The sequence below is a fragment of the Oncorhynchus clarkii genome, chromosome 22 (genome assembly GCF_045791955.1).
Source record: "Oncorhynchus clarkii lewisi isolate Uvic-CL-2024 chromosome 22, UVic_Ocla_1.0, whole genome shotgun sequence".
In the NCBI taxonomy this organism is placed as follows: Eukaryota; Metazoa; Chordata; class Actinopteri; order Salmoniformes; family Salmonidae; genus Oncorhynchus; species Oncorhynchus clarkii.
Window position 1 is genome coordinate 32,087,184 of NC_092168.1, and position 15,780 is coordinate 32,102,963.

General features: G+C 43.9%; 2 protein-coding genes across 2 annotated transcripts in view; one reads left to right on the plus strand and one right to left on the minus strand.

The window, feature by feature from the left end:
• The window catches only part of LOC139380795 (CERK like autophagy regulator), a 93,140-nt gene extending 84,471 nt beyond the window's left edge, over positions 1-8,669 (plus strand). Inside the window, exons 11-13 of the mRNA XM_071123825.1 lie at positions 2,059-2,155; positions 6,669-6,868; positions 8,107-8,669. Of these exons, the coding sequence (XP_070979926.1) occupies positions 2,059-2,155; positions 6,669-6,868; positions 8,107-8,188 (379 nt within the window). The 3' untranslated portion in view covers positions 8,189-8,669. The remainder of the gene's footprint in view (positions 1-2,058; positions 2,156-6,668; positions 6,869-8,106) is intronic.
• The window catches only part of LOC139380794 (integrin alpha 4), a 37,807-nt gene continuing 30,512 nt past the window's right edge, over positions 8,486-15,780 (minus strand). Inside the window, exons 24-28 of the mRNA XM_071123824.1 lie at positions 15,554-15,679; positions 13,540-13,665; positions 13,315-13,413; positions 10,459-10,578; positions 8,486-10,346 (exon numbers count right to left, since the gene is read on the minus strand). Coding sequence (XP_070979925.1) covers positions 10,254-10,346; positions 10,459-10,578; positions 13,315-13,413; positions 13,540-13,665; positions 15,554-15,679 — 564 coding nt within the window. The 3' untranslated portion in view covers positions 8,486-10,253. The remainder of the gene's footprint in view (positions 10,347-10,458; positions 10,579-13,314; positions 13,414-13,539; positions 13,666-15,553; positions 15,680-15,780) is intronic.

The window sequence follows — 15,780 nt, forward strand, 5'->3', positions numbered from 1 at the left end:
TGTGGTTGACTGAGCAATGTGCATGACCTAAGTCCTGGACCAGTGATAATGGCTTGACGACTCCAAGCTGCCATGCCATGCTGTGTTAGGTGTGAGTAAATAAGCCAATGAGTGAACTGGGTCAGTGTGTCTGTGGTGTCTCAGTAGACATGGAGCCCAGCCTCCCAGCCAGGCCATTGCCATACAGGGGCCGTACCAACCAGTTCCAGGTAATCCTCTGGGATTGAGATCAGACTACCGAGGTCAAAGGCTTCTAACTGGACTAATCAGCACATAATGATTTTGATTAAAGGGAGTGGCAGAGTTTATTAAAGGGAGTGGCAGAGCTTATTAAAGGGAGTGGCAGAGCTTATTAAAGAGAGTGGCAGAGCTTATTAAAGGGAGTGGCAGAGTTTATTAAAGGGAGTGGCAGAGTTTATTAAAGGGAGTGGCAGAGTTTATTAAAGGGAGTGGCAGAGCTTATTAAAGGGAGTGGCAGAGCTTATTAAAGGGAGTGGCAGAGCTTATTAAAGGGAGTGGCAGAGTTTATTAAAGGGAGTGGCAGAGTGTATTAAAGGGAGTGGCAGAGCTTATTAAAGGGAGTGGCAGAACTTATTAAAGGGAGTGGCAGAGCTTATTAAAGGGAGTGGCAGAGTTTATTAAAGGGAGTGGCAGAGCTTATTAAAGGGAGTGGCAGAGCTTATTAAAGGGAGTGGCAGAGATTATTAAAGGGAGTGGCAGAAAGGGAGAATTTAAAGTACAGAGCATCTGTGGGCACTGCAGGACCAGGACTTCTAGGTGGTTTATACAAATGGCATCCTATTCCCTACACTCTTAGACTGTCTGGTGACTTGAATAACCCTGGAGATCCTCAAGGAACCTCTGGATTTCCTCAAGGAACCATTGCTAGTCAGTGGTTCATATTTGCACCTTTGTTTAGTAGAGAGGTTCTTGGAGGAACCTTTTAATGTTTCAATGTAGCAACTGATTCCTGGAGGAACCATGGACTAGAAGCATGGCTTAGTAGGGGCGTGCCTTTCATATAGATATTTTTTGGCCACCTGTGGGGCTAAATGTAATTCCTGCTTATCTGTTCTGTTGTATTGTCAGGTTGAACACTGACAGTTTTGTAGCTTCAATGAGTCTTACATAGGTGTATGAGTTCCTCAAGAGCCTTTGCAAGAGTTGGAATGGTTACCACTTTACTACTATATGTAATCAGCAAAGTAAGTATTATTGATATTATAATATGTAATATGCATAAATATTCATGGAAAATTTGAGGTGTACAAACTGAACATGATGAACAGGAATGTCATTTACTCCAACGGGTGGACAAAAAGAACCAGCTCAATGCCACGCCTCCAATAAGCCACACCTCTAATCTTCTGATAGGCTGACACCTCTACAATATATTATTCAAAAGGTTTGAAATTGAACCTCTCCAATCACAAAAAGGTTCTGGTTTGAACCTTTACACAGGGGTTCCTCAAAGGCCCTCTTCAGAGGGGCTCCTCAAGGAACCTTTTTTAACTGCAAAGGCTCCCCCTGTGTGGCAATTTTTAGAACCCCAAAAGGTTATTCCAGGCTCCTGTGTAGTGCACTACATAGGGAATAGAGTGTCATTTGAGAAAGCTTCAGTCTGAGACTGGCCTCAGTAATGATATAGCATGTGGTAGAGCAACAGGCCCCACAAAGTGAAGTGGAACCACACTGCTTATTATAGCATCATCAACCTTAACTACACAAGACAGAAACAGTAGTGTTTGTAGATACTGACTATTAGTTGACCCGTATACAATAACACATACAGTAGTAGTGTAAGTTGAACTAATGTATACCACTCTCTGTTCTGTTCCTGACATTCTCGATTCTACTGCATGGTGACAGATGACAGGAAAAATATAGGATTTGTTGCTTTATCAACCTGTTTGGATTGAATTGGCCACAGACTGATGTATCTTAAACCTGCTATGCATGTGTGTTCAAACCTGTTTCCGATTGCATTGGTCACAGCAATGTAGAATACATATGAAAGGATTTAAAAAATACATCTCTCTCTCTCTCTCTCTCTGTAAGACTGAACAATGGCAGCATGGCCCTGATCACAGCAGGAAACACTTCCAGGGCAGAGTTTATCAAACACCTGAAGAGATACAACAGTGTGAACAATCAGGTGAGGTCACCTGGTCACCCTTCCTTCCTTACACACCTAAATGCACCCACGTACTTACGCAGTTACACACGAGGCATATACAGTGAGGCAAAAAAGTATTTAGTCACCCACCAATTGTGCAAGTTATAACAAAAGTTTATCTCAATACTTTGTTATATACCCTTTGTTGGCAATGACAGAGGTCAAACATTTTCTGTAAGTCTTCACAAAGTTTTCACACACTGTTGCTGGTATTTTGGCCCATTCCTCCATGCAGATCTCCTCTAGAGCAGTGATGTTTTGGGGCTGTTGCTGGGCAACTCAGACTTTCAACTCCCTCCAAAGATTTTCTATGGGGTTGAGATCTGGAGACTGGCTAGGCCACTCCAGGACCTTGAAATGCTTCTTACGAAGCCACTCCTTCGTTGCCCGGGCGGTGTGTTTGGGATCATTGTCATGCTGAAAGACCCAGCCACGTTTCATCTTCAATGCCCTTGCTGATGGAAGGAGGTTTTCACTCAAAATCTCACGATACATGGCCCCATTCTTTCCTTTACACGGATCAGTCGTCCTGGTCCCTTTGCAGAAAAACAGCCCCAAAGCATGATGTTTCCACCCCCATGCTTCACAGTAGGTATGGTGTTCTTTGGATGCAACTCAGCATTCTTTGTCCTCCAAACACGACGAGTAGATTTTTTACCAAAAAGTTATATTTTGGTTTCATCTGACCATATGACATTCTCCCAATCTTCTTCTGGATCATCCAAATGCTCTCTAGCAAACTTCAGACGGGCCTGGACATGTACTGGCTTAAGCAGGGGGACACGTCTGGCACTGCAGAATTTGAGTCCCTGGCGGCGTAGTGTGTTACTGATGGTAGGCTTTGTTACTTTGGTCCCAGCTCTCTGCAGGTCATTCACTAGGTCCCCTTGTGTGGTTCTGGGATTTTTGCTCACCGTTCTTGTGATCATTTTGACCCCACGAGGTGAGGTCTTGCGTGGAGCCCCAGATCGAGGGAGATTATCAGTGGTCTTGTATGCCTTCCATTTCCTAATAATTGCTCCCACAGTTGATTTCTTCAAACCAAGCTGCTTACCTATTGCAGATTCAGTCTTCCCAGCCTGGTGCAGGTCTACAATTTTGTTTCTGGTGTCCTTTGACAGCTCTTTGGTCTTGGCCATAGTGGAGTTTGGAGTGTGACTGTTTGAGGTTGTGGACAGGTGTCCCTTATACTGATAACAAGTTCCAACAGGTGCCATTAATACAGGTAACGAGTGGAGGACAGAGGAGCCTCTTAAACAAGAAGTTACAGGTCTGTGAGAGCCAGAAATCTTGCTTGTTTGTAGGTGACCAAATACTTATTTTCCACCATAATTTGCAAATAAATTCATTAAAAATCCTACAATGTGATTTTCTGGATTTTATTTTCTCATTTTGTCTCTCATAGTTGAAGTGTACCTATGATGAAAATTACAGGCCTCTCTCATATTTTTAAGTGGGAGAACTTGCACAATTGGTGGCTGACTAAATACTTTTTTGCCCCACTGTTTGCAAACACACACACACACACACACACACACACACACACACACACACACACACACACACACACACACACACACACACACACACACACACACACACACACACACAGAGGAAATCCTGCAGTCACTAATGGAGTTAGCTTCCATACAAGTTTAAGTGGAATTAGCATACTGTCAAATTAATTGCTGATTGTCAGATTTCCTTAAAAAACCTTTTCAGGCTTATATAGATTAGTCCGTTTCAGAGGCCTGCAGCCTGTCTGTCCCCTTTTTCCATCCAACACAATCTAATCTAAGCATGTTTGTTAACCTACATTCTAAATATATAGTTGGAGGTATAGGGTGCTGTACGACACACTGACAGTGTGACTGGCTGACTGTGACTGGCTGGCTGGCTGTGTGACTGGCTGGCTGTGTGTCTGGCTGACTGTGTGACTGGCTGACGGGTGTGACTGTGTGACTGGCTGACTGGTGTGACTGGCTGACTGTGTGACTGGCTGACTTGTGTGACTGGCTGACTGTGTGACTGGCTGACTGTGTGACTGGCTGGCTGGTGTGACTGGCTGGCTGTGTGACTGGCTGACTGTGTGACTGGCTGGCTGGTGTGACTGGCTGGCTGTGTGACTGGCTGGCTGTGTGACTGGCTGGCAGTGTGACTGGCTGACTGGTGTGACTGGCTGACTGTGTGACTGGCTGACTGTGTGACTGGCTGACTGGTGTGACTGGCTGACTGGTGTGACTGGCTGACTGGTGTGACTAACTGGCTGTGTGACTGGCTGACTGTGTGACTGGCTGACTGGTGTGACTGGCTGACTGTGTGACTGGCTGACTGTGTGACTGGCTGACTTGTGTGACTGGCTGACTGTGTGACTGTGTGACTGGCTGACTGGCTGACTGTGTGACTGGCTGACTTGTGTGACTGGCTGACTTGTGTGACTGGCTGACTGTGTGACTGGCTGACTGTGTGACTGGCTGACTTGTGTGACTGGCTGATTGTGTGACTGGCTGACTGTGTGACTGGCTGACTGTGTGACTGGCTTTCTGTGTGACTGGCTGACTGTGTGACTGGCTGGCTGGTGTAACTGGCTGACTTGTGTGACTGTCTGACTGTGTGACTGGCTGACTGTGTGACTGGCTGACTGGTGTGACTGGCTGACTGTGTGACTGGCTGACTGTGTGACTGGCTGACTGGTGTGACTGGCTGACTGGTGTGACTGGCTGACTGGTGTGACTAACTGGCTGTGTGACTGGCTGACTGTGTGACTGGCTGACTGGTGTGACTGGCTGACTGTGTGACTTGCTGACTGTATGACTGGCTGACTGGTGTGACTGGCTGACTGTGTGACTGGCTGACTGTGTGACTGGCTGACTTGTGTGACTGGCTGACTGTGTGACTGTGTGACTGGCTGACTGGCTGACTGTGTGACTGGCTGACTTGTGTGACTGGCTGACTTGTGTGACTGGCTGACTGTGTGACTGGCTGACTGTGTGACTGGCTGACTTGTGTGACTGGCTGATTGTGTGACTGGCTGACTGTGTGACTGGCTGACTGTGTGACTGGCTTTCTGTGTGACTGGCTGACTGTGTGACTGGCTGACTGTGTGACTAACTGGCTGACTTGTGTGACTGTCTGACTGTGTGACTGGCTGACTGTGTGACTGGCTGGCTGGTGTGACTGGCTGGCTGTGTGACTGGCTGGCTGTGTGACTGGATGACTGTGTGACTGGCTGACTGGTGTGACTGGCTGACTGGTGTGACTGGCTGACTGGTGTGACTAACTGGCTGTGTGACTGGCTGACTGTGTGACTGGCTGACTGGTGTGACTGGCTGACTGTGTGACTGGCTGACTTGTGTGACTGGCTGACTGTGTGACTGGCTTTCTGTGTGACTGGCTTTCTGTGTGACTGGCTGACTGTGTGACTGGCTGGCTGGTGTGACTGGCTGACTTGTGTGACTGTGTGACTGGCTGACTGTGTGACTGGCTGACTATGACTGGCTGGCTGGTGTGACTGGCTGACTTGTGTGACTGGCTGACTGTGTGACTGGCTGACTGGTGTGACTGGCTGGCTGTGTGACTGGCTGACTGTGTGACTGGCTGACTGTGTGACTGGCTGACTGTGTGACTAGCTGGCTGTGTGACTGGTGTGACTGGCTGACTGTGTGACTGGCTGACTGTGTGACTGGCTGACTGTGTGACTGGGCAGGGAAGTCTACCTGTGAGTGATACAAACATATTGTTTTAATGTACTGTCATAATGTTCCGACAAATAGTTAGAGAGGACTTCATCATTTCCATGCTGTCTGTCTATCCGGTAGAAGTTCTGACTAATGTTTGTTATTGGGCCATTTCCCATGAATACAAGCAGGAAATGGAAATTATTCATTATTTATTATTATGACTCAGACAAACAAACAGCCATGAGTTTATTTATAGTCTGACTTCTATTTAAATGTTTTAGTTTGATTTGAACGATGTCTGGGATACATCTGAAAAACTACGCTTGAAAAATCTATTTCCAGATGGGAAGTCAGAACACATATACCAGTTGAGGTTGGAAATGTTCCACTATCATATCTAGACCCAGTGCTCCATGTTCTCCTCCATGTCCTCCTCCATGTCCTCCTCCATGTCCTCCCTGTTTCCTTCATGTATAAAAGATATGCTGGGGCGTTCATATGTACTATGTTCATGGTGACGGTGGCTTAACTGAACTGAACTTTTGTCGAGGACAGGATGGAACCTCTGTGACCAGGTCATAGATGGCGTCATTACTGTGTAGGGAATTGTCTTGTTGGGGATGCTGTGCATCATTGCCCCCTAGTGGTTGGAGTTGCTACTGACTGAGACGATGGTCTTGTTCTCTCAGTCCTTCTTTCCTCTATTCCTCGCCTCCCTCTCAAACCTTATTGGAGGTCCTAGGGAGGGATGTTGGATCCTCTTTGTATACAGTTGGACAATAATATAATCTTCTTCTTCTCCTCCTCCCCAGTTTAGTTTCTCCTTCGTGGAGACGCAGACAGTGTGGGCTGTGAGGCTCCGCCCCCACTCTCAGAGCAGCTGGTCTGATGACATCGCTGAGGACAATGGAGAGTATGACTCTAAGAACGCGCCCATCATCTCTTCCGAGGGGGCCTACCCCTGGAACGTAGATGGAGACCTACTGGAGGTGCCCTCAGAGCTGCTCATCAGGTACAGCTACTGTTCTTGACCTGGCCCAAAGACCCCAAAGCCCCCCATGATCCTAGATCAGCAGCCCTACTCTGAGACGCTGTGTGAACACTGGCCGATGTAGTAGGTATAACTCTATCCTTTAGCTGGTCTAAAGCCCCATAGCAACTACACTGTCAGATAGACCTTCAACCTGGATACAAACCCTGTCTCAAATAACATGTTACCAAGGCAATGACCTACCGCTGCTCACTAAGTATAGCCCTGTACTGTAATCTCATGGTCATATTACTCTGGGTTTAATTTACACTCCTCAAAGACAGTTCTTAAAGGTCATGTTCAGTGTAATTTAACCATTAGTCTTTTTTGATCATATATTTAAATTTAAAACCGGTATGGAAGAATTGCTTCACTGAAGTAGTAGTACTGTTATGTGAGACATTTAAAACCTCTGTAACTGATTAATTTGTTTCACCACCAGGTTACATCCTCAACTCCTGACCCTGTTTGTTTTACCACCAGGTTACATCCTCAACTCCTGACCCTGTTTGTTTTACCACCAGGTTACATCCTCAACTCCTGACCCTGTTTGTTTCACCACCAGGTTACATCCTCAACTCCTGACCCTGTTTGTTTCACCACCAGGTTACATCCTCAACTCCTGACCCTGTTTTTTTACCACCAGGTTACATCCTCAACTCCTGACCCTGTTTGTTTCACCACCAGGTTACATCCTCAACTCCTGACCCTGTTTGTTTCACCACCAGGTTACATCCTCAACTCCTGACCCTGTTTGTTTTACCACCAGGTTACATCCTCAACTCCTGACCCTGTTTGTTTCACCACCAGGTTACATCCTCAACTCCTGACCCTGTTTGTTTTACCACCAGGTTACATCCTCAACTCCTGACCCTGTTTGTTTCACCACCAGGTTACATCCTCAACTCCTGACCCTGTTTGTTTCACCACCAGGTTACATCCTCAACTCCTGACCCTGTTTGTTTCACCACCAGGTTACATCCTCAACTCCTGACCCTGTTTGTTTTACCACCAGGTTACATCCTCAACTCCTGACCCTGTTTGTTTTACCACCAGGTTACATCCTCAACTCCTGACCCTGTTTGTTTTACCACCAGGTTACATCCTCAACTCCTGACCCTGTTTGTTTCACCACCAGGTTACATCCTCAACTCCTGACCCTGTTTGTTTCACCACCAGGTTACATCCTCAACTCCTGACCCTGTTTGTTTCACCACCAGGTTACATCCTCAACTCCTGACCCTGTTTGGAGTGTACATCGAGGAGGCAGAGGAGGCACACATCAAGTGCAGCTGCATTTAACACTGTATGTAGAGCGGAATCGATACCACATACCAACCTCCACTGGCATTGCCACAGAATGTAACATACAGTCTTTCCTACTGTGCTTTACAAGAAACTGTCTTCAGTGTATAGACTGTCTACAGTTTAAACTATCTTACAAGAGAGGAGCTTTTACACGCAACCTAAAACTATGTATGTAGGGGTTGTCGATACGCACAACCTCAGTTTGCACTATCACTGAATGTCACCTACAGGCTTTACTACTGTACATCTTTGAATGTTAGATGTCAAATAACCAAATGGAGGACAGACAGGCACATTAAATAGAAAAGGTTGATTTATATTAAAGCAAAGACAACATAATAATACATTCCAGTGCACGATTACATAAATTATCAGACCAAAGTGAAATGTGTTGACAAACAAAATGTTATCTGTCCATTTTTACACGCCACACACGTATTTATTAAAAATAAAACATTATTTCAATTTATAGAAATGTGGAATGTGCCCCCTTTATTTTTGTCAAAACTGACAACTTGGTCATGAAAGGTTGACTCCCTGAAAATTCAAGCAGTAAAAACATGCTACTCTTCCGCATGCAGCCTACCATCTCTCCAAAAGCTGAACGTTCCAATCCTTTACAGCTACAGTAAGAACACAGAATCCATTGAATCCAAAGGGATGAAAATGTTCCAAAAGGTAAGGCCAGTGTTCCGTGTGTTCCATTTGAGGAACGTTTGAGTCATTTCTGAAGAACAAGCTCTTTCATTTTTCATTTCTGACTGTGTTGGAAACTTCTGCTGCCATGGTGTAGGAGTTGCTGGTGTATGAGTTGCTGTCGTACGCACACACTAAAATGCATACACGCAAACGCACGTATGCACACACACACACACACACACACACACACACACACAGGGTGCTATCCCCTTGAGGAGTGGTATGTGTCATTCAGTGAGTGAGTCGGTGAACAGACGCCTTTTTTCACTGATGACACTTCCCTGACCTCCTCATCCTTCTGTTACCTTCAGTTCTATATTATAACAATTACACCTTCTGTCCCATTCACTCCATAAGCTGGTGAGCAAAAATACACATTGAAGAATAAACACCTGTGCAGGTACTGGTCTTACTGGTCTGCTACACTGGACACGTAACTTTTGCAGAGTGTGAGATGCTCCTATTCATTTCTATGAAACATGGGTTTAGGCTGTACGGCTCGACAGAGGCTTTCGCTGGGTCTCCCAGATCAACCAGAACAAATGTTCATTCTTTCAATCTGATGGTTTATCACTAGTGACACTAGTTTCACAATAAATGTGTGACAGTTTGAGGCGGTTTCCCCTCCCTACCCATAGCATGAAGATACAAAAGGAAATGTTGTTTAAAAGGATGTAAAAGGTCCTCTTGATATATCTATATACACAGTATATACACACCTAATGAGGATAGATTTGGCATATAGATGTGTATATATCATTGTATACAAATAGACTTCCTATCCATAGAGAAAAGCTTCAGCAGTGCATTCATAAATTTTTTGTACAGCAGACACAATAAATATGTGCGACCAAATCCAAGTAGTCAGGTATGGGAGAATGTTTTGCAACGGAAAATGAGCGGTTCTTAATGAATGGACAGGCACAGAAAGTGCCTCCCTGTTTCACACTCTGTTTTGGAGCGTTTTCTTCTGTTTCATGCCTATTGAACAAGACCATGGAATGTTTGGCTTCATATCCTGAGTTCTTGGTGGGGAATAAAAACAGGAATGATAGGCCTGTTCTTGTGAGGTCACATAGTCCATGTTCTAATGGACATTCCACGTACGCAGTCCAATGTTCTATACTCTCACTGCAACAAGCCCAGAGGTAAAGTGCAAACGTTTTTCCTCCTGCATGTTTTAGAGAAATTACAGCATTTTGTTGATTCCTAGATTTTGAGCCACAAATGTTTGAATTGTCCTGCAGTTCTTTCCCTTGGGTTTGGATGATCTCAATCAAAATGGGCCTTTTAGTAGAGAAGCTGTTCCCCAGCAGTTAGTTCATGTTGTCGTATAGAACCATTCTGTATTAGTACACTCTTAGGATATACTCTCAGTCTTCTCACTCTTTGGTACATAGTCCCAGCTATCCCTCCTGATCTCCTTCTTAAACTGCCTCTTGAAGAAACCAGCCTGGGAATGAAAGAACAAGGTTCAGTTTCAGATGAGAAGGAGAGGGAAAAGAATGCAGTGTGTTTGTATGCTGTTTTGTGTGTAGTGTAAAAGATGAAGGTGTCGTACTGACCTTCCAGAGGGCGAAGATAAGCAGGGCCAGGATCAGGAGTCCCACCAGTAGACTCCCTACAATGATGAACCCCTCCACTGCTGCCTGAGGCTTCTGGTTGAAGTGGGCCTCCAACACAACCTGAAACATCAGAATTAAATCAAACGTTATTACCGTGCACTAGTATTACATTGTGCATCTATGACCTGGAACATCAGACAAGGTTGGAAATGTCCTGTCATTTCCACCGCTGTCCTAACATGGACACTACATTCCAGCGTTTTATAATAGTAAGGCACTCGGAGGCTGCATAGGCAATTTCCTGACACTTCTTAACCCTACCAGGACATTTGTATTTATTATGGATCCCCATTAACTTCTGCCAAGCTACTCTTCCTGGGGTCCAGCAAAATGAAGGCAGTTATACCATTTAAAAAAACATTACAATGCATTCACAACAGATTTCAAAACACATTAAGTGTGTGCGCTCAGGCCTCTACTCTGCTACCACACAAAATCTATGTGTGTGTATAGTGTGTATGTTATCGCGTGTTTGTATACTTGTGCCTGTGTTGTGTTGCTTCACAGTCCCCGGTGTTCCATAAGATGTATTTTTATCTGTTTTTTTTAATCAAATTTTACTGCTTGCACGATTTGCTTGATGTGGTTTAGAGCTCTATATAGTACTGTGAGCCTCCCATAGTCTGTTCTGGACTTGGACTTATGCATGGATGTCAATATCTCTCACAAAAAGAAGTAGTGATGAAGTCAATCTCTCCTCCACTTTGAGCCAGGAGAGATTGACATGTATATTGTTAATGTTAGCTCTCTGTATTTATTTATTTATTTTATTTATTTCACCTTTATTTAACCAGGTAGGCAAGTTGAGAACAAGTTCTCATTTACAATTGCGACCTGGCCAAGATAAAGCAAAGCAGTTCGACACATACAACGACACAGAGTTACACATGGAGTAAAACAAACACACAGTCAATAATACAGTATAAACAAGTCTATATACGATGTGAGCAAATGAGGTGAGATAAGGGAGGTAAAGGCAAAAAAAGGCCATGGTGGCAAAGTAAATACAATATAGCAGGTAAAACACTGGAATGGTAGATTTGCAGTGGAAGAATGTGAAAAGTAGAAATAAAAATAATGGGGTGCAAAGGAGCAAAATAAATAAATAAATAAAATAAATACAGTAGGGAAAGAGGTAGTTGTTTGGGCTAAATTATAGATGGGCTATGTACAGGTGCAGTAATCTGTGAGCTGCTCTGACAGCTGGTGCTTAAAGCTAGTGAGGGAGATAAGCGTTTCCAGTTTCAGAGATTTTTGTAGTTCGTTCCAGTCATTGGCAGCAGAGAAGTGTAAGGAGAGGCGGCCAAAGGAAGAATTGGTTTTGGGGGTGACCAGAGAGATATACCTGCTGGAGCGCGTGCTACAGCTGGGTGCTGCTATGGTGACCAGCGAGCTGAGATAAGGGGGGACTTTACCTAGCAGGGTCTTGTAGATGACCTGGAGCCAGTGGGTTTGGCGACAAGTATGAAGCGAGGGCCAGCCAACGAGAGTACAGGTCGCAGTGGTGGGTATTATATGGGGCTTTGGTGACAAAACGGATGGTACTGTGATAGACTGCATCCAATTGATTGAGTAGGGTATTGGAGGCTATTTTGTAAATGACATGTATTACATCCAAGGGCCAGCCGTACTGCTCTGTTCTGAGCCAATTCCAATGTTCCTAAGTCCCTCTTTGTGGCACCTGACCACACGACTGAACAGTAGTCCTGTTTCGACAATAATAGGGCCTGTAGGACCTGCCTTCTTGATAGTGTTGTTAAGAAGGCAGAGCAGTGCTTTATTATGGACAGATTTCTCCCCATTTTAGCTACTGTTGTATCAATACGTTTTGACCATGACAGTTTACAATCCAGGGTTACTCCAAGCAGTTTAGTAGTCACCTCAACTTGCTCCCCATTTCCACATTATTCATTACAAGATTTAGTTGAGGTTTAGGGTTTAGTGAATGATTTGTCCCAAATACAATGCTTTTAGTTATATAGGACTAACTTATTCCTTGTCACCCACTCTGAAACTTACTGTAGCTCTTTGTTAAGTGTTGCAGTCATTCCAGTCACTGTAGTAGCTGACGTGTATAGTGTTGAGTCATCCTCACACATATGCACACATGCTTTACTCAAAGCTGATTGGTCGGCTATTTGAGCCAGTAAAGGGGGCTTTACTATTCTTAGGTAGCGGAATGACTTTTGCTTCCCTCCAGGCTTGAGAGCACACACTTTCTAGTAGGCTTAAATTGAAGATATGGCAAAAAGGAGTGGCAATATCGTCCGCTATTATCCTCAGTAATTTCCCATCCAAGTTGTCAGACCCCGGTGGCTTGTCATTGTTGATACGGAAATCAAAATTACAATGCTTGTCTTTGATAATTTGGTCAGATATACTTGGATGTGTAGTGTCAGCGTTTGTTGCTGGCATGTCATGTTTTTACTTTCATTCTTTATATCGTTTATCTTTGTTTCATAGTATAGTTTCTCATTTTTATTCAGTTTAGTCGCATGATTTCTCAATATGCAGTACGTTTGCCAATCGGTTGTGCTGCCAAACCTATTTTCCAAACCTTTTGCCTCATCCCTCTCAAACATACAATTTTTCAATTCCTCATCAATCCAAGCGGATATAACAGTTTTTTACTAGAATAAGCAATTTTAGTAACTGGAATAAACAATTTCATAAATGTGTCAAGTGCATGGACACGGACTTGAGTGATCTCCATTGTGGAACAGTGACATGCTATTCTCCAAAAGATGACTGTATAAGGCCAATGTATCACTACTGTATAGGCCTATCATTTCTTACCTGAGCAATAGGGGTCTGCTGTAATAGGATGGTGTGAGGGTCCTCCCTTGGTGATGTGATGATGCCAGTACTCTCTATCAGCATCACTCCATGACGACCCTGAGGAGAGGGGGGGGGGGGGGGGGGGAGATTTGATTAGAACACTTTAATATCCTTGATGAAGAAATTATAATTTCTGTTGTCATTTTAAGAGATTTGAAAGTGTAGCATTAGTGAAGTGTTTACCGGTGTGAGCTGTAGAACAGTGGGGTTGAGCTTCACTTCCATCTGAATGGTGGCTTCTTTCCCAATGTCCATGTCTCCTAGTCTACACACCAGAGTCAGGCACAGGTCGTCTCCGTGAGCACAGAACTATGGAGAGAAACAACACTATTGTGATTTCATTTTAAAACATCAACATCAGTGGAATATAGCACTGCTACATAATAAGGTTAGGGCCAATTCCATTTAAACTCAGGAAGTAAACAAAAATGTAAATGTTCCTCATTGAAAAGATGAGAGGAAAATTAGAATTCCAATTAATGTACTTCCTGAAGTGACTGCATCAATATGGAATTGACCCCAACACTGCTACATACTATAACTACAGTGCCTTGCAAAAGTATTCGGCCCCCTTGAACTTTGCGACCTTTTGCCACATTTCAGGCTTCAAACATAAAGATATAAAACTGTATTTTTTTTGTGAAGAATCAACAACAAGTGGGACACAATCATGAAGTGGAACGACATTTATTGGATATTTCAAACTTTTTTAACAAATCAAAAACTGAAAAATTGGGCGTGCAAAATTATTCAGCCCCCTTAAGTTAATACTTTGTAGCGCCACCTTTTGCTGCGATTACAGCTGTAAGTCGCTTGGGGTATGTCTCTATCAGTTTTGCACATCGAGAGACTGAAATTTTTTCCCATTCCTCCTTGCAAAACAGCTCGAGCTCAGTGAGGTTGGATGGAGAGCATTTGTGAACAGCAGTTTTCAGTTCTTTCCACAGATTCTCTATTGGATTCAGGTCTGGACTTTGACTTGGCCATTCTAACACCTGGATATGTTTATTTTTGAACCATTCCATTGTAGATTTTGCTTTATGTTTTGGATCATTGTCTTGTTGGAAGACAAATCTCTGTCCCAGTCTCAGGTCTTTTGCAGACTCCATCAGGTTTTCTTCCAGAATGGTCCTGTATTTGGCTCCATCCATCTTCCCATCAATTTTAACCATCTTCCCTGTCCCTGCTGAAGAAAAGCAGGCCCAAACCATGATGCTGCCACCACCATGTTTGACAGTGGGGATGGTGTGTTCAGCTGTGTTGCTTTTACGCCAAACATAACGTTTTGCATTGTTGCCAAAAAGTTCAATTTTGGTTTCATCTGACCAGAGCACCTTCTTCCACATGTTTGGTGTGTCTCCCAGGTGGCTTGTGGCAAACTTTAAACAACACTTTTTATGGATATCTTTAAGAAATGGCTTTCTTCTTGCCACTCTTCCATAAAGGCCAGATTTGTGCAATATACGACTGATTGTTGTCCTATGGACAGAGTCTCCCACCTCAGCTGTAGATCTCTGCAGTTCATCCAGAGTGATCATGGGCCTCTTGGCTGCATCTCTGATCAGTCTTCTCCTTGTATGAGCTGAAAGTTTAGAGGGACGGCCAGGTCTTGGTAGATTTGCAGTGGTCTGATACTCCTTCCATTGTAATATTATCGCTTGCACAGTGCTCCTTGGGATGTTTAAAGCTTGGGAAATCTTTTTGTATCCAAATCCGGCTTTAAACTTCTTCACAACAGTATCTCGGACCTGCCTGGTGTGTTCCTTGTTCTTCATGATGCTCTCTGCGCTTTTGACGGACCTCTGAGACTATCACAGTGCAGGTGCATTTATACGGAGACTTGATTACACACAGGTGGATTGTATTTATCATCATTAGTCATTTAGGTCAACATTGGATCATTCAGAGATCCTCACTGAACTTCTGGAGAGAGTTTGCTGCACTGAAAGTAAAGGGGCTGAATAATTTTGCACGCCCAATTTTTCAGTTTTTGATTTGTTAAAAAAGTTTGAAATATCCAATAAATGTCGTTCCACTTCATGATTGTGTCCCACTTGTTGTTGATTCTTCACAAAAAAATACAGTTTTATATCTTTATGTTTGAAGCCTGAAATGTGGCAAAAGGTCGCAAAGTTCAAGGGGGCCGAATACTTTCGCAAGGCACTGTATATACATTGTAGGAGAGGGAGGTATCTACCATTTTGCGTTTGCTGGTTTTGGAGAAGAAGAAGACCAGTTCCTTGATTAAAGACGACCGTGGCACCTCACAATCATCTTCTACTGTGATGGAGCCGTTTTTAATGGAGCATTCTCCAAGAGAGGTCTAACAGAAGAGGAAAGAAAATAAGTTAGATATTGGTGATTATAAACTGGGTGGTTCGAGCCCTGAATGCTGATTAGCTGAAAGCCGTGGTATATTTAAGC